This window comes from Hippocampus bargibanti, linkage group LG05 (assembly GCF_051943395.1).
Source record: "Hippocampus bargibanti isolate YZ-2025 linkage group LG05, ASM5194339v1, whole genome shotgun sequence".
NCBI classification, from domain to species: Eukaryota; Metazoa; Chordata; class Actinopteri; order Syngnathiformes; family Syngnathidae; genus Hippocampus; species Hippocampus bargibanti.
The window spans coordinates 16,963,980-16,983,220 of NC_142738.1; the positions used below are offsets into that span (position 1 = coordinate 16,963,980).

The 19,241-nt window shown below is 42.5% G+C and overlaps 1 protein-coding gene across 1 annotated transcript in view; it reads right to left on the reverse strand.

Annotated features, from left to right (window-relative positions):
• Window positions 1-1,395: 1,395 nt before the first annotated feature.
• Window positions 1,396-19,241, reverse strand: part of elmo3 (engulfment and cell motility 3) — a 28,560-nt gene continuing 10,714 nt past the window's right edge. Inside the window, exons 2-21 of the mRNA XM_088997001.1 lie at window positions 16,443-16,549; window positions 14,828-14,868; window positions 14,627-14,699; window positions 13,247-13,297; window positions 12,928-13,097; window positions 12,210-12,309; window positions 11,982-12,133; window positions 11,765-11,843; window positions 10,514-10,564; window positions 9,540-9,662; window positions 9,175-9,297; window positions 8,995-9,099; window positions 7,840-7,948; window positions 7,619-7,755; window positions 3,683-3,846; window positions 3,485-3,597; window positions 3,283-3,387; window positions 3,091-3,170; window positions 2,542-2,622; window positions 1,396-2,472 (exon numbers count right to left, since the gene is read on the reverse strand). Coding sequence (XP_088853127.1) covers window positions 2,260-2,472; window positions 2,542-2,622; window positions 3,091-3,170; window positions 3,283-3,387; window positions 3,485-3,597; window positions 3,683-3,846; window positions 7,619-7,755; window positions 7,840-7,948; window positions 8,995-9,099; window positions 9,175-9,297; window positions 9,540-9,662; window positions 10,514-10,564; window positions 11,765-11,843; window positions 11,982-12,133; window positions 12,210-12,309; window positions 12,928-13,097; window positions 13,247-13,297; window positions 14,627-14,699; window positions 14,828-14,868; window positions 16,443-16,520 — 2,148 coding nt within the window. The 5' untranslated portion in view covers window positions 16,521-16,549 and the 3' untranslated portion in view covers window positions 1,396-2,259. The remainder of the gene's footprint in view (window positions 2,473-2,541; window positions 2,623-3,090; window positions 3,171-3,282; window positions 3,388-3,484; window positions 3,598-3,682; window positions 3,847-7,618; window positions 7,756-7,839; window positions 7,949-8,994; window positions 9,100-9,174; window positions 9,298-9,539; window positions 9,663-10,513; window positions 10,565-11,764; window positions 11,844-11,981; window positions 12,134-12,209; window positions 12,310-12,927; window positions 13,098-13,246; window positions 13,298-14,626; window positions 14,700-14,827; window positions 14,869-16,442; window positions 16,550-19,241) is intronic.

A 19,241-nucleotide genomic window follows, 5' to 3' on the forward strand; every position in this document is an offset into this window, starting at 1 on the left:
TGCTGCTCACAAATGTTCACTTCTGCTCTTAGTCTAGCTTCAACTACTCTTTCCCAGAGTTTCATTGTATGGCTCATCAACTTTATTCCTCTGTAATTAGTACAACTCTGCACATCTCCTTTTTCTTAAAAATGGGCACAAGTACACTTCGTCTCCATTCTTCAGGCATCTGTTCACCATCTAAGATCTTGTTGAATAACCCAGTCAGGAACACCACCGCCACCTCTCCAAGACACTTCCATACCTCGATTGGTAAATCATCAGGCCCGAGTGCCTTTCCCCCCTTCATCCTCTTCAGCACCCTCCTCACTTCATCTGTGCTAATGTTTGCTACGTCTTGGTCCACAACAGTCACATCTTCCTTTCCTATTATTCCTTATTCCTTTCATCACTTTGCTGCTGTGAAATGTGAATTTCTCCACTGTGAGACTAATAAAGGCAAATCCAATCCAATCTTCTACTCTTTGTTCCTTCTCATTTTCCTCATTCATCAATTCTTCAAAGTACTCTTTCCATCTCACTACTGGCACCTGTTAATACATTGCCATCTCTATCCTTAATCACCCGAACCTGCTGCAGGTCCTTACCATCTTTGTCTCTCTGTCTCGCCAGCCTGTAAAGATCAGTCTCACCTTCCTTGCTGTCCAGTCAAGCATACAAGTCATAAACAGCTCAAGAGGGCAATGTTGATATTTTATTGTATTTATTGATTTTCTTAAGCAATTTACAAACACAAACTTAAATCCAAAGGTAACGTCGGAGTCTTTGTCACACAATGTTGTCAATCATCGTGCTCCTCCCGTTTTATTTCCTTAATATCATTTCATAAAAAAAATGTATATTTATTTTGTATAAATCAGTCTCTGTGGGACTTCCTTCAATAATTGCCGAATTAAAGCTGATGTGTTTTGTTAGTATTACTGGCCATTGCAGTGCTTTAAAATTGTACATTGCACTAGAACTGTTTGTATCTTATAAAAAATGTTTTATAAATAAAGCACTGGAACAAAAAAATGCATGTTGAAACTTTGTGAATAAACTAAAGCATTCCTAAGCTGTTACCAAATAAAATGTAAAAAAGTCTAAGTGACAGACAAATTTGGTAATCTTCTACAGCCGTGTGCTTGTTTCTTAAAAATATGGTGCGTAGCTGTTTTTTTCTTCTTTATGCATGGAATTGGCCAAGACTCATTGGCAATTGTGTTGATGAAATGTACCGTAAATTAGATAAAAAAAGGGTTAATTCCATTTATATCTAATAATGATTAAGCAAAGTAAGATATTTGGTTTTCTTTAAGGGTCAGCAAGTACAACGGTCAATACGTTGACTTGCATGGAGGACGATTCCAGACTAGGGGACTGAAATTATCATCGAAAGATTGAGACAAAACGGTATTGTTTTCACAAATTTATTTAAAGTATAGCTTTCCTATATAGAAAGAGTCCAGACTTCATTTTCACTTTTCCCCAAAACAAGCTTGATGTTCATTCATTTCACTGAGTCCTATGAAATTTTTGGAACACATTGGTTGAAAAAGTGAAATTTCACTTGGAATTGTGAGGTTCAGTCAAGCAAGTGGATGTTAAAGTGGACGTCGACCCCTAAACTTTTGTTACAATATGTTTGATGCACCTTCTCTCGTCGAAACACGGCATTCTCATTTGCGGGGTCTGTGGAATATGAGCGCACCCGTTTCGTCCAATCATACCTTAGTTTTCTGAAAAGTAGGTTGTGATTGGTTGGTACCGGAACAACCATAATGTCATTTTCTGTTGACGGCTACTGGCAAAATGGCCGCCAGCAGAGGTGGCTGAAAATGGCTGGATCAGTGGTTCTTAATCTTGTTGGAGGCACCGAATCCCACCAGTTTCCTATGCTCATTCACCAAACCCTTCTTCCAATGACTGTGCCTACTAACTGCAGTCTAGACTGAGGGGTGGACCTCTGTGGCAGAAGATCCACCGAACCCCTGAGACCGACTCACCGAACCCCGAGGGTTCGATCGAACCCAGCTTAAGAACTACTGGGCTGGATTGTAACCACAAACGCAAGGTTCATCAGAATGTCATGTTTTGAGTGGTCGGTGCGCATAGAACATATTGTTGTCATGCAATGTTGGGGTTGACATCCCATTTAAGGATGAGCACAGCAGCAGTTGAAGCTCGTGAACATTTGCAACAAACGTCTTTGTCAGAGCCTCGCACAGGCACGCACACACACTACATATTTACATAGGCGCTTATTTTGTGATGCGCCCTCTATTGTTCAGTTTGACTAAAGTCGTAGCAGAAGTTGTAGTTGCTCGGTGGTTTGGGGACGACGGGCGCATTCTCTGGGATGGGGATGTTCTCCAAATCCAGGAGTCGAAGCTTAATTTCCATAGAGAGGAGGATGTCCAGCTCGCTGCGCATGGATTCACTGGTCATTTCCCGGCCCAGGAGGACGCTCAGTCCGTCTGTCCAAAGGCAGAACTAACGCACACATAGACGTCTATAAGTGGACAGCTTATGCTGATGCCGATGTTAATGAGCTGCACTCACATCAGTCCTAGAGGGGGCGATGAAATTGAGGCTGTACTCCTCCACGTCATAGGTGATGCTAAAGGCCAGGTCTAACACCTCCTAAATGCAACACATGCACGGCAGTGAGGCCTCATGCGCACTACATCCATGTTTCCCAAGCACAATACAATACATATTAATTCATCTTAGCACTTCAACAACAGCTGACGGTCTAACAAAGTGCTTAACATGGACAACTATCAACAATTTACATTGGAATAACCTCACATCTCACGAGTGGTATGCTATCGTATATACTGTACCTGTACATTACTATCAAAAGTTACAGATGATTGGGAGGTGGGGGGCAGGGGGTCCTTGTCTTTAGTTATTGACTGAAAAACGTTCCAATTTGCTGTTTCTGTGCATTAAGAGGAGCGTCGCTTTGCTTTTCCCTCAGTTGAGTGTTGGGGGTTACACAAACTGTTCATTTTGGTCTTCTTTTGTCATATCCCACTCAAGTGGAATTTGAACAGGAGTATTTATTTGCCTTTTTATACTCGCTGTAAATAACAACAAGCGGCTCACCTTGTTCTGTTTGCCTTTATTCTCCTTCATGTGAGGACACTCTTTGCCCACCAGCAGGTTCTTGATGTCTGCGACCGGGACTACACAATGAGAGCAAGTCATCAGTCAAGCTCTGAAGTATGTTCTTCAATCACCTTGGATACTAGTCATCAACAGGATAGGAAGGAACGGAGGAAGGGATACTCCACGCACTCTTTTCTTGCAGCGTTTCAATGGGTGGAGTGTCCGAGTCCTCCTCGAGGTCGCCATAATGCAGCATTTTGTGATTGGGCGACAGACGACAGTACCACAGTTTGTCTAGAGGGGCAACAGCCAATAGTATGACAATTTGCAGAAAAGGAAAGAGGGGAAAACAATCTTTTTGTGTATGTTTGTGTGCATGTTCGTCAGTCACCTTGTCGACGTCGGCTGCTGATCTTTCTGAACATTGTCCCCTGGCAAAGCCTGTTGAGTCTTTGCTGGCGGATCAACTCAAGCAGCTCCGGTTTCAGGCGCTCTTTCAGTTCACTGCAAAGAGATATGCAGAATTTTTACATTAAAAAAAAAATTCTCTTCAATTGAGCATGTCGTTCGCGCTCATTCTCCAACTTACAGCACGGGCGGGGCCAGCGTCTCTTCCTGGTGTAGTCGCTCGGTTTGCCGTAGTTTGAGGATTTCGCTGTAGTTGAGAGCGTTGACTTTGTTCTTGAAGAGCTCCAGGGAGGTCGGTTTGGTGGACAGAGTGCGTGTGATCTGCTCCCTCACCACCTGCATCACCTGCATCACGTGGAACGCATGGATTTATACTCCCAGTCACAATTAGGAACTCACATCATTCATTAAAAATACATCTTTTGGAACTTGGAGGCTTCTGTGCTATGACCACGGTTGCATTTCCAAAATGTAAAACAAATAAACAAACCAATTCAATGATAGATTTTTTGTTATAAGGTCACAAGCTCACAGCTGTGAATTACCCCCACAGCAAATTCCCCAAACGGCGGCCAATCAATGAAGCGTGCCTCATTTTTATTAACCTACTTCACACTCATTGCCCACTCATCATCAGAATGATCAATGAGTGATGGAATTCATATTTTATTCAATGAGGTTCAGCAGCCAAAGCTAACAGACGGGGTTACTAAAAAAAAAAAAAAAATGAATGACATCAAACACTAAAATGAACAGAGTTAACTTGATGTCCCTGACCGATTTATTTAGTGCATGGCATTCAATACTGATTAAATTCAGAACAAATTTCAAGTTGTCAGGAGCTGTTTACTATGAAAATCATTTATTTTCCCCGGCAGTATCTAGTTTACAATATAAACAAACAGCCCACTATCAGCAAACAAACTTTTTATTCTTTCGATTGACGGAACGATTTGAATTCCGCCGAGCAACAAACAAGATGGACCTTGAAAAACAAAACAGACCAATTTCTGATTCAATTCGCGGCGTTCTTGCAACTAGTTTTGATTTCAGTTTTCGTGTGAATCACAAAGGACACATTTTCATACGGAAGGGAGATTTAGAATGTCAACCGCGCACAATAGACAACAAAAAGAGTAACGCCATTTCTTGGGTTGCTGCCCCACCAATGTGCTACTGAGATATTAAGAAGCCGTGAGGTGTACAGGTGTCGGATGCAAATCGAGACGGGTAGATATTTTGTTCATATTTGAGTCGGCCAACTTCACTCTGCTGACCTGGGCCATTCCCGTTCACGCCCAAACTGGACTGATTGCAAACGAGCCGGGACGAAAGCTTAACGTGACATCCGGATGAATGCACAATTCGTTTACATTGCACACACAAAGCAGAAGGCTTTCCATTTGGCCTGTGTTATAGTTTGTCTATCTGGCATGAGTGAATTCTATACACAGGGACCAAAATAACCCCGTAATATAATGACAGAGCCCCATGTCACATTGAACAAAATAAATGACCGTTTTGAGCTGACACAACCTATACCCCAAAAAACATCTGTTAAGGTGGTGAAAACTACACACACACACATTTGCCTTACCTCCATTGCGACACCTCAGAGGGGTATTTAACGCTTGAGCAAATATTCCAATTCCAAACTTCAATGTGTGCAGAGAGAGGCCGCTTGTGATCACCAACATGACAGCAGCAAGCCTGCCTGGGTGGCTATTTTGTAAACACACACACACACGCACGCACACGGCCTGATACTATCACACGCAACGCATGCAAACCACCATCCTCATCACAATTATCCAACCCAGTCGTTTTATTCGCATGCGTTTGAATTGGCTCAGCGGCACAAAGTATTGCGGCCTATGTAACTGAATTTGGCCAAAGCCAGCAAAATGTTTTTTTGTTTTTGGAGATGTTCTGATCAGGTGAACTGTGTGGTACAATATTTATTGACACATTTTATGTTTATTTTACAAACAATGCTACTGCTTCTTCCAGTATCTGCATTTTTTTCACATTTGCACAGAGCGTAATATTCGGCATGTACCTTACTTAGGTCAATTTGCTGGGCAGTATTAGGAGTTCAGAATGAACGACTACAGTCTTGTATGCAGGTTTTTTGTTACATACAACGTTGTTGTCAATGAAATTCACTCTTGACTGATTTGGTTATTTATTTAAGAAGTCCAAGATGGCACCCGAGTAGGCAGGCGTCGGCAAGTGCTCTCATGAGTCTTGCTTTTTTGTTGTCTTTGTGTTTTCTTTTGTCACTTTGAGTTGTTGTGTGGAACGGATACGGATTGTTTTTCAGCATTTCTGGCCACAACATTCATTAAGGAGGACACTGTGCTTAGCGGTTGCGCCTTCTCGGCAGCACGAATAGGCCAGTAGTGTTTTAGTTGGGAGGAATGTCAGTGCCATTTGACCGTCATCACTGGAAAGCTCTGGGGACAATGTGCTTTTTTGCGCCTGTAATGGGCAGCATTTTCACAGCCCCGCTTTGTTCATCAGAAAGGTCAGTGCTGTTGGACAGTCTGCAGCTGGATGAATGCATGGCTTGAGGAGCCCGCGATGAGAAGAAAGGAGCATCAGCACAGAGCGTCGATGCATATGTGGAACTGTCACGGCTTCGAATTGAAGCGGATTTACGTGGGACAGGAGATGCAAGACAATCTCTTTTGAGATTGAATGCTAGAGCTTCCTGTTTGCTTTCAAAATTTAGCTTGTAGCAGACATACACATTCCACCATGACGTCCCTGATAAACTGGTGAAAAGGACACTTTGATCACCTAGAACTTCTTCATGCAACAAAGAGGGGCAGAAAGTGCTGAAGATTGAAGACTGTATGTGTCTTTTGTGTTGTGTCACATTATTTGTTATTTAGCTTTTTGTTTTTACTTCAAGATGGCACCGCGAGAGTGGTTGCCTTTACAGCAGCTCCTGTAGTTTGTTTCTGCTGCTGTAAACTGTAAATTTCTCCACTGTGAGACAAACAAAGGCTCATCTAATCTAATCTAATCTAATCTAATCTAATCTAATCTATATAGAGTGAGCCTTGAACATCTGCATACGTGATATTTATGGTTAAATTCCAATTTAAAACTCATGTTGGTCAGTCATTGCAAACATGTTATGGTTATTCTTTGATGGAGTCCAATTAACCGCAATAAAACCAGTTTCTGCATTATTGTACGACGAAACACATTGCACTGTATCATGAGAAGAAAATTGGAGCATTGTGATGTCCCACCGTCACACTGCGTTACCCAGTAATTTGTGTTCCACCCTCTCATGTGTTTCCAGTTGTTTGACATTCCCTCTCTTGCTGTGTTGTTCCTGCTGATGCTCAAATAACTTTTTTCCCCATTATTTCCTTCTCCCTCAGTTGCTTGCACCACTCCACGCTTCCCTTTGTCCACTTAATGCCCCTTTGTACTTGCCCCAGAGCACCGTTGATTGGGAGCCGTGGGCAAAAACAAAAGGCCATTCCCGCTTCTAAAAAAAAGGTGAAAAGGTCACTGAGTTTTGTGGTCGTCTGGGCAGCGTTTGGTGGGAACGGCGCAGCAGCAGGGGATGTGGAAATTCAGATGAGAACAAAAGCGGAGTCGCTTTGCCACTGATGATGATTTGAACGGACAGATTATCAATATCTCCTGTAGACAAGCCCCCACTGCTTAAAACTTGGCGAGCGCCTCCACTATTGTACAAGCATGACACTGCTCTTGAAAGGTCACATCTTTCCACGCATGAAGGCATGCATCAATAGATGGCTGCGCATATGCATCAATGTCTTTCTTGCCAAATGAAAAGACATCTTGAACCGATTTGAGTGCTTTTTTTTTTCATTTTTGCCGAATGACGTCAAATGTGCAACGGATTTTAAATATCAAAACAGAGAGACACTGCCAACGTGCCCTCACCACAGGACATCACACGTCCGATTCTTTAGTAAGAAGCCCTCCCTAAGCAAAACACATTGTTATTGTCAAAGTTAAGGATTCTGGGGAATCAAAATTTTGCCCTGATTAGGGTCACAGATCAAGAGGTACTTCTCAGAATGGACCGTGTAAATGGTTACAGCGCCATCCGAATTCACTAACGCACCTTGTCAAAGTCTTCCTGTGTGGCTCTCATCTCCTTCCACGTCTTGTTGAGCAGTTGGATGCACACACAGAAGAGCTCCTCCAGCAGCCGGTCCTGACTGAAGAAAATGGGGTGGTAGTCTGAGCCGGTCTCGGAGGCTGCAACAACAAGAACACAGACTGACTGACGAGTCTGTCACTTTCGTCACGGTGAGGGTGAAGCAGAACTGCCGGCAGACTCACGAGCTTCGCCGATTCGAAGGATTTCACACAAGATGAGCGTGAGTTGGATGCTGCTACGAGCAAAAGGACACTCATGCTTGTCCTCCCTGCTGCTGTTCTCCAAGACAAACTGACAGGGAAATGAATGATTTGATGTCAGGTCACAAATTGAAACAGCCGTCATGATATACAAAAGACACAAAAAAATAAAAATCACACAAACAGGATGAGAAAGTATTTCGGGGCATTAACCCACTATGTGGTGGAAATGGAAGAAAATATGGAGCAACATTTTGCAATTGATAGAGAATAAGTGTGTTCAAAGTCCAAACCAGGAAAGTTGCAACTAGCTGGCTACCGCCAGGGTACCCTTGACCAAGGCACTGTTTTACATGCTCACTTTAGAGCAGGGGTCTCAAACTCGCGGCCCGGGGGCAAAATGCGGCCCCCAAAAGAATATTTTGCGGCCCGCCTTGATATGAAAGATTAATGTTAGTGTGGCCCGCATGATTGATATGAATGAAACTTGTGTGTGGAGCTGAACAAGTAGGCAAGAGAAGCCATGTTCAGGACAGTTCATGTTCAATATTTTCTTTAAGAAAGTTAAAGGTTAAAGAACTATGAATACAGACATTTGAAACTTTATTCAAATAATTAGTTTTCCTGTGTTTTTTCTGTCTGTATCTGCCTTATGATGATTATAATTATTTTATTTATTTATTACTGGTTAATTTATTTTTTTATTCATGTATTCATTTAATTCATTTTTTGTATGTTAAAAATAAAGACTTTGAGAACATTGGAATATTTTATCTGTGATTTCTTGTGGAAATCCTGATGCGGCCCAGCCTCACCCAGACTCTGCCTCCAGCGGCCCCCGGGTAAATTCAGTTTGAGACCCCTGCTTTAGAGAGATCTAACGCTTCTCGCCATTGACCACAAGCACAACAAAAAAGTTTGAAGTGATAGAATGGAACTTAGACCCAAGTGCTGGTGTAAACAGCACTTGGGTCTAAGTCGCATGTTGATTTCTGGTTGGCATGGAAACTCCTGATTGCTCAGAATGTGTGAGGGAAGATGACAAATAAAAGTTTCGGGTTGGCTCTATTTAAATCCTGATTCATGGTCGATATTTTTGTTGATAATGATGTGATGGCAAATAAAAATCCCACTCACCCTGCTGTAAGCATCCGGATTGCGTGCAGCAAAAGAAAACATGGTGTCCAAAGCTAGAAGGCCGGGAGGCGTTCTCACCAAGTCCTGACCAGGATTACTATTGTTCTGGAGACGTGGTACATACAAACAGTTAGAATGACTTGGACGAGACCGTTTCCACATTTTGGGGTTGACACTTACAGAGAAGCCCAACTTCTTGAACTCTTTGGCGCAGAGAGAACGGCGTCTCTCGTGACTAAGACTGTTCTCGCTCTCCGTTTCAAAGGCTGCCTGCCGCAGACTGTGAAGGATTTCTCGCTGTTCCTACATAACAAATCACACCTGCACATTGACTACATGCCTACCTTTTGAGTGGACTAGCATGCAAGCTCAAGCACGCAATACAATGCAACAAACTGGATTTGTGTATTATGTCAGACAAATAAGTGATGTCTCCACGCAAGCCACCATCAAAGTAGTGTCTGAAATCCAAATTTACTTGGACATTGAGTATCATATTCCGATTTTTTTTGGTCTTATTCGTACACTGTGTTTATGGGACTTACCTGGCTGTAACAGTCCAGCGGCGTCCTCATTCGCGGCTCCAGATGATTCAAAGTCACCGACTGGAGGACGTAGAGGTAGTGGGCCATCTCATCTTGCACTGAACCTGAACTGTGGATGATATTCTGGAACAACAAATCATTTCCACCTCTTTACCTCTCTCTCTCTCTCTCTCTCTCTCTCTCTCTCTCTCTCTCTCTCTCTCTCTCTCTCACACACACACACACACACACACACACACACGCACTACAACCAGGAAGAAAAATTCAATCAAACACACACGCGCATGGATACGTACACACAAGGACACTCTTATTTCTCTATTTCAAGAAGAAATTGTAGAGCAGGGGCGCCCATACTTTAACGACGGAAAATGTACTTTGCGATCTACCAACCTCCCCCGATTGACCTGTGCACACATCACTTAAACATGCATACCTGCATACAATGGGCAACAGCCATAATGGTGAGATGAACGGGAAGATGAACAAGGCATGGGACGTACTAACCATCGTAGCTCACATGTACCATTTAATAATGCTTCTCTAGGCTCCCCAGATTCCCATTTTGTGCAAGTACCCTCGGTGAATTGTGCTTGAAAGGCAGTTTTTTTTAAAACAACAGCCTCTTGACTGACATCCTTCCCCGCTTAGAAAAGTGTGAGGCTATGACGCAAATCTTCAATGAAATGTTGACGTTGAATATTCATTTGACACATTTATACAACATTGGAAAAGGTTAATCATGTTTCTGTCGTGTTTGTCCTCTTATTTAAACCCATGTAAAAATGATTTCCCTGCCCCATAGTTTTCCATTTTCCAACATTTTGAAAAATCTAAAGAGCAGCATGTGGCTCTTGAGCAGTGATTTGCCGACTCCCGGGCTATTACTGCAAATACAGTACAAAAGCCAGTGGAAACAATGTGGACACAGCAACTGAGTGAGCATATTACGGTGGGGGTTCGTCACAATTTACCTTGTAAATGTACTGACGGAGATTCTTCTTATTCAGGTATGCAAACATTTCCTGGAAATAAAAAGAAAATGAAAACTTTTTTTATGCTTGTAATAACAGGCTTCCTAGATTGGGGGGCAATAGTGAGAAAGTAACCCAAAAAAGTGCTGGACTTGATCAAACCATGACCTCTGTGATGAAATCATCTCTTGCTGGACTATGAAGGGTGGATTTGTGTGGGCGCATAAGCGTGAGATGTGTATGTGCGCCTGTGGGTGTGTGTAACAAGGCAAGTGGGAGAGAATAGGAGACAGGCGGTTGAATGAAAAAAGTGTTACTGCACAAGGAGAAAGAAGCAGAGTCCGAGCAGAGGCACTGAATGACTTTTCTGTTTACAGGAAGTGTAAGATGACTGTCAAAATAAGATCTCCTGCGTTCTGAATACAGTGCCGTCATGTTGAAACAGGTAAACGGCCCTTTAAATGAGCCCAATGAGTACACTTCAGCTTGAATGCACCGGAGCATTCACCTTTGAGGAGAGAAAATGTTCTGAATCTAATTTGCATTGAAGCAATTCCATCGATGAAACAGTCGAATGTCAGTGACATTTTAACAAGCCCCATGTTAACGTTAGCATCAATATACTTCTGCGAGAAGTATATTGCAGATAGCTAGTGTGGAAGCTTATGAGCTGTGTGTAGGCCAGCTAGCAGTAACTTCGCCTATGGACCGTTTGGCTGGATTTTTACCAATCACGAGGAACGGAATACCATTCATGTTAACGGTGAGTACTATCACAAAGTTATTTTAAATAATACATTCTGACATTTTGTTGAAAAGTGGCTGCACGTGCGTGTTTGCATGCGTGTTTGCATTTGTGTGTGTGTGTGTGCGCGCGGCTCTCACATTGACATTTTGTTGAAAAGTGGCCACGTGTGCGTGCATGTTTGCGTGTGTGCGTGTTTGCATGTGTGTGTGTGTGTGTGCGCGCGCGCGCGTGTGGCTCTTACTGAAAAACATTTCTAAATATTTTATTTTTATGGTTCTCTTGGAACTGTATAGTGCCACTTAGCAGTTTTTTTGACGACGATACTAGTGCAGCGTGTTCTACCGGAAACAAATTCCTTGTGTGTCCTACATACTTGGCAATAAAGATGATTCTGATTCTGATGATTCTGATTCTGATTCTCTTAGTCAAAAAGGTTCCTAACCCCTGCTCTAGGGCATAATCACGAGCTGACTGGTGAAAAGTTCCGCATTTCAAATCAGCACCTGTCTGTCGGCATCCCCAGCTGTCTGCAACAGAGCCATAAGTAGAGCCATAGCTTTGGTCTGAATCTGCTGATTAGTCCTGTGAGAAGAAACACACAAAGTGACATTCCACATTGAGAACCCAAAAGAGCAATCGTGACAAGAGATAATAGTCTTTAGCCTCACATACAGTGACATCACTGTGGAGCGCAAGTCACGTCATTTGACGGTTACTCACATCTGAAGGTGAGCAATGAGCCTCTCCATGGTGACCACTTGTTTGACCTGCAGGAAGAGGCTGTGGCTGCTCAGGACCATGCTCTCCAGTATGTCTAAACACACCTGCTGGATAGACGCGTCGCCCACCTTGGCATTCACGAAGCAAGCAATCTGAATTGGAGTGGGAGCATGGCAAAGATGATGCAAGTTTAAAAAAATGACGAAATGGAACTCAAATAGAAAGCACCTTCTCAATGAAGATTGATGAGAGGTTTTCCCAGGACACTATGCCATGATCCATCAGTTCCATGAAGGCAGTCAGTGTGTGGGTCATGATCAGAGCACTCCTGAATCATGCATCCAAGGAAAGGAATATGTGCAAAAACAAAACCAGAATGCACTCAGATGTTGGACAAACATAAATAAATGAATGGCTACTCATCTTTGAGATCAATAATTTGTCGATCCGTCATGGGAAAGGCAGCACGGTGATTCAAGTGGGATGAGTGCCTGTTTCACAGCTCTGAGGTTCAGGTTTAACCTCAGTTCTTGTTTTCCAGAAGGGTTAACATTTTCTCTGTATGTTTAGATGGATTTTTACCCTCACTCATTCCCAAAACATGCATGTTAGGTTAAATGAAAGCAGGGAATTGTCCATAGGGGAGAATGTGTGAGTGTGAATGGTTTGTTGTTGACTTTCCGTGTTGCCTTGCTGGGCACATAAACAAACAATTTTTGATGGACAATTTCGAGTCTCACCCAAATTTAACAGTTAGGACTTGGACTGTTTTTATGACGTGGAAAGCCTGGGCACATGCTAAACTCTTGGGAGGAGGGCAAGAGAAGAGAACAAATCCGAATCTCAGAACTGTGAAACATAAAACTCATTTAAAGCATTTTGGCTGCATGATAAGAAGTTCTGTATGGTAAAATGCTCAAATGCACCCAAAACAGAGAAAACTAACTCGCTTGAGTCTTCCACTATCTTGACCAGTAAGAGGTGTCCGTCTCGGCTAATGAACTCCTGCGCGAAGGTCACGTCCGTGGAAACACAGGCAAGTTGCTTCAACGAATCGCAGCGAACTCCAAGATCCATGCTTTGCATGCCCTTAAACAAATCCTCAGCACAGCGACCCTATATTCCCAGAATGAAACAAAAGAAAGCAAAAACTCACTGAAAACAGTGTTCAGGCTTCTGTAATGTGTAGAGTAGTAAGAGAGAAGTTGTCGAATGCGGGCCGTAAAGGAGGAGCGCGATTTAGAGGCTACTGGGTGCAGACTCACCGGGGCCTTGGTTAGACGCAGAATGCAGCCGTTCTTAATGTCTAGACGGTTCTAAAAATAAATAAATAAATAAATAAATAAATAAAATTACTTTGACGACCATAAGTGCATTCAACATAAAAGCCATGGCAAAATCGCTTTGGGCCCAGAATATTGTTGCTGTTGACTCACCTTGGAGTACCAAACTGTTAGACCATTCAGCCAAAAATATTCAGATGCTTTACCAGGAAATACACAACGGGAAGTGCTTTCCACAAAGTTGGAGTTGTGGAGTGTGGATTTTTTTCTCTTGTATTTATCTGGAATAAATTTGTTCATAATCTATATTGTATTTCATCTCAAAGGTGTTTGATGGGGCCCGTCCATTTCTTCAACCACATAAATTAGCTTAAACAAAAGCGACTTCCACTTAAATGTTTCCAGTCAAATCCAGAAACCTTTCCAAAATGCTTTAAAATGAATAATTAATACCCAGGTTCGAAACCAACGCCCAATCAAGAAAAAATGATTGTAATGTTCTATATATTAGTTCATTGCGGGTTCATAATGTGCGCAGCATATTTGTGGGAAAAGGAAAGCGACATGAGGATTTTTTTAAAACTTTTTTTGGAAAAGATGTACCGGTTTTACATGTGAAAAAAAGTTACAGTGTGTGTTTTACAGTGTTAGAAATTAAGCTGGTTGTATTTTTAGCCCTTTATTTCCTTCTCGCTCCTATCTTACTACTGACATGGACAGCACTTTTACTTTCAGTAGTACAGTATTGTCAGAACACAAAAGCAAATAAAGTTCAGACAAAACCTCCTAACTGATTCACTACAAAGACGTGAAAAATGTGTCCAGTCCAGTCCAGTGCCAGGGTTTTTGTCATAGTCACTCAAATTCCAGGACCCACAAAAATATTGTGTTTTAGGACTACATAAACATTCAATGCAGCGTAAGAAACCTTAGACTCTCTTCTTTCGTCAACAAAAAAGAATTATTTCCTAAATTAAAAGAGTCTGGAGTTAAATGAGCTTGAAATCAGGGTGGCTGTCCAAAATATAATGCAATACATACATACTGTATTGGTTTATACAGTATAGTGCTTTCACAACAGCTGAAGGTGGAACAATGAGCTATCATGGAAAAAAAGAAATGCTGCCCCTTGTGGAAGTGAGAAAACTATTGCCAGAGGCCATGGCCAGCGCTTTATCAGCACCCAAGCAAGAAAAAACCAAACCCGAACTAATTTGGGAATGACGCTGTCATATTTTCAATTCCCGAATAAATTCGGGAATGGCAGTGAATGAGTTAAGAGTCATGCTTCTCATCACAGATCTAAAAAATGCCTAAGGGGTGACTGAGTCCATTATTGATAACATTTCACTATTTACTCACCGATTCGGTGATGTATGTTTGCACTCCGTCAGCATACTGAAGCGCATAGTTTTCATGACCTGGGAGATTCCAGCTACAAATGCAGAGAAAACACACACGTGCATACACATGTACGCACACACAGGAAGTTATGAATAGAATGTATGTCAAAACAACGGCAAAATACGTATATGAAAAGAAATGGAACACAGACAGACTTACCCATCACAGACCTCTTTTATCACAGCAGATAAGGGCTTCTTCTGCTCACAGACAAGAATATGGCTCACGGTTAAATAACTGTACAGTATGTCACATATAAACTCAACAACGGTTCCAATTTACCTGGCTGTGAATCTGGAAATACACGCAACATTAAACATATGCTATTCATACAGTGGTAGAACAGCTTTGTGAACAATTACGCCCTCTTTCATCACTTTGCTGCTGTGAAATGTAAATTTCTCCACTGTGAGACTAATAAAGGCAAATCCAATCCAATCTAATCCAATCTGTGACTTGTGTGATGTAAATACAAGTCAGACTTCTACCATGTCTGACACTCAGCTATCCTGCTATTAGTGGTCAGTCCTGTGGTCAAGCCGTCAAAACGTTGTGAGAGTGTGCGGTACGCCTCGTGGCTTCTCTGTTATTAGTGGTGGTGACTATGCGGTGACCAGTCGCATATAGTATGGAGGGAGAAAGACAGCTGGGTCCTTAGGATTGACTGATTGTGTCCTGATCACTAAGTGAAACAATGAGCATCCATCATGTAAATTAACTAGCGATCCTGTTTTTTTTGGGGGGTTGGAGTCTTTAGTTTTAAATTCCTGCTGTTACCGAGTCCCAATCCAACACTCGCCCAACGAAGCGTGCATTTGATTTTTCTCACCCTCTCAACTTTAATAATAATACATTTTATTTCAAGCGCCTTTCAAAACACCCAAGGACACTTTACAATAAAAACAATAAAACAAAGCACATAACAATAAAACCATACATAAAATGATACATAATAAAATAGCAGATAGAACTATACTACACTTTATCATGTGATAAGATGTCAACTCTAATGACTGCATTAAAATATAAATATAGAAATATAAATATAGAAATCAAATTAGTACCAATTGCTTTTTTTAATACTCTCAAAATAAAATCAAAGTTCTATCAAATGTGTCGGGAAAATAATATAACCGATCGTTTTCACCCGTAAATCACGTAATCGGCCCTCCATTTCTGATCATGTGATTGGGACAGAATATCCCGAAAATTTACATTTATCAATGCACCAATAGAATTACGTCTAATAACAAAAGCCCCTTAAGTCATTCACTGCCAGATGATGTGCAAAAATGTTTCCACTCCAGTCTGGAGTTAACTGAGCTTGAAATGGGGCTGGCTGTACAAAATACAATACATACATATTGATTTATAAGATGCTTTAACAACAGCTGAAGCTGTAACAAGGCGCTAACATGGGCAAAAGGCAAATGATGCCCCCTCGTGGAAGGCAAAAACATTGGCAGAGGTCTGACTAGCGCTTTATCGCCACCCCCGCAAGAAAAACCAAAACCTGGGAATGGTGCGCCACATCATGCTTTTCAGTTCCCGAATAAATTAGGGAATGGCAGTGAATGAGTTAAATGTAATACACTCACTTATGCACAGTTCACTAAAACCTATTAAGACCATCCCACCCTTTAGTAACTCAGACCTTTTGCATTTGTCTTAAGATGCATAAAAAATCTCTGTAAACACAGCATTGTTGCAAATTAAATCATTTTACCGTTTTAGATCAACTACAGTGAAGAAATTCAATGGTGGAGAGTATTACCTGATCCAGTCGAATGAGCTGGGGGTAAGCCCCCGGCATCTGGATGGCTATCTTCACAATGTCTTTTTGCTGTGGCATTTTGGCACCTCTGGACTCTAACACGCTGGCTGTTTCAAAAATGGAGGATGAGTCAATGTGGAGGGAGGTAAATCAACGCAACCTATGAGAATCTTCTTTGCGTTGTATCACAAGCTTTACGATTGTGGTTGTAGTTTAGGTAGTGCACTGCACCTTACTAAAAACAGTTTTTAATCATTTGCCAATTTTAAGGGGCCTGAGGTAATCGATCCATCCATTAGGAGAATTGCCCCTCCTCACGGGTGAGTTGGAGCCTATCCTGTGACAGGTTGTAAATTATCGTATTTCCTATTTTGGTTACATTCGCGTAGTTCTCTTGGTTTACAAATGATATATATCGAAAATGTTTATTTAAACATGGAACGCCTGCTTCGGTTCATGTTTCGTGTCGGACCGATTTAGATCGTTGGACCGGAAATTGTTGTGCGCGTACGTTTGCATTAGATCGGGGCATTCGAAGTAAACCACTGTTGAGTCAAGACGTATCACATTGCTTGTCTTGTGGTTTTTTTCTGGATCCCACAACACCGTATCTCCCTTACTATAGTGGAGAGCGCAACATTTTGGAGGCACCGCTGGGATATTTGCGTTCGAGTGTTGTCTACTCGCCGTGGGTAGAAGCTCGCGCCGAATATCCCCAATCAACCCAGTCGGAGTGGCGTCGCCGTTTACTGGTTTGTTTCTACATGTGCTCTAGTTGCATCTCTGTGCGTACAGCCACCACTAGAGGGCACTGGAAGACTTTGAAGTGAATCCGGCCAGCTGAACTGCGTCTACCCTCTCGAAAATGGCGTTAGAGGAATTACAGTTGGACATCAAAGGCAAGTTATTTGGACTGAATTTTCAACAGTTGTCAGAGTTATGTGCTGAAATCCAAATATCTGGACTGGAAAGAGAGCAACTTACAGGAAAGACTCGAGGCCAACTAATTAATATTGTGTCAACCTACATTGAAAGAGCTGAATTAGAGCTAGAAGATGGAGGAATGTCAGATTTGCTACGTATAAAGGACTTGATTGAAAGTATAAAAGATTTTGAACCAGGAATAGCCAAACCAAGTGAAAAAGGTCGGGATGCAGTGCGAAAGAGAAGCATAGTGCCCCCAGACACTGCCCCCTGGCGCAAAGATTTCAAAATATCTGGACAAATAGGTGAACTCGGACAAAAAGATAAACTCACATTTCCTAATTTGGTCAGACAGATAGAAAGTGGGCTCAGTAAAGGCTACCAGGGGGATGAGATCATCGATGCAGTGGTTCGTGCCATAACACCAGGTCTGCAGTTGAGAAGCTACCTCGAAGGGAAAGAAAATCTTACCCTAACTTCTTTACGAAGGATTCTCCGATCTCACTATCAAGAGAGAGGAGCCACTGAGTTGTACAAGCAGCTCTCATCGGAAGTGCAGACTAATAAAGAGTCCCCACAGAAATTTCTACTGCGTGCAATGGATCTTCGTCAAAGGATTCTTTTTGCATCTCAAGAAGCTGAATCAGGGGTGAAGTATGATCCCACGTTGGTCCAGAGTTTATTCCTGCACACAGTTCTGACGGGGTTACAGAGTGACAATGTAAAGAGTGACATGCAACCTTTCCTCCTGCTAACCACCACATCAGATGAAGTACTGTTAGAAAAATTAAACATGGCATGTGCAAATGAAAAAGAGCGACAGGAAAAAAAGAAAAATGCTGCTGCACGGGTGACAACGCTGAACACTGTCCAGGTAGATGACACACCAGTCCCGATTGGGAAGAAGACAGTCTTAAAGCAGAATACTGTTACTGTGCCGAATGAACTCCTTTCAGAGATCAAAGAGATGAGATCAGAGATGATGCTGTTAAAAGAGCTGCGTGCAGAAGTGTCCCAGATCAAAGAGACTATTCAGAAACCAACAGCCACTTCTCAGCCCACCAGCGGAGGACCTGAACGCCTGCCTGACCACTACCCTGAACAGGTCGCCTTCACTCCACCTTCACAATATCAGGTAGATCCACCAGCCAGGCACTACTACACCCAGCACTCCCCATCAGCTCTTCAGCAGTACCACCCAGCACCAGGGCCCAGGCCGATGAGGGGGGCAGCACAGTTCCAGCAGCGGTTCGCCCCTCCGCAGTACTACATGCCCCGTCGCCCTCAGCCCAGGTGTTATTCTTGTATTCAGACAGGTGAAGAATATTGTCAGCACTGTTTTAAATGTGGAAGTAGTGAACATTTCAGAGCAGGCTGCAAAGCACAGAACTCAGCTAGGAACCATGCTTTAAACTAGAAAGGGTTACTCCAGTGGGACATGGTGTGACCACAGAGACAGATAGGTCCCAGTGTTACAGTGGTGCTATGAAAATGGAATGTAAGCCCCACACACGTGGCCCCGTTCAGAAGAGACATAAGCAGTCATTTGTCGAGCGTACAGATAAGAACCAGTGTGGCAAATTACCTTCGGTCAGGGAGTTAGTGGGAAAGAAATGTCTTATTCGGTGCTTTTTGGGTAACAAAAGGGTTGAAGCACTCTGGGACTCGGGGTCCCAGGTGTGTGCTGTAGATGAGTTATGGAAACAAACAAACTTACCTGACGTGTCATTGAAAAATGTGAATGAACTTATTGACCCTGATAACACTCTCAATATTGTGGCAGCTAATGGAACGGATATGCCTTATGTAGGATGGCTTGAGATATCATTTAAACTTGGTGCTAATGATCCAGGGCTACTTGTACCAGTATTAGTA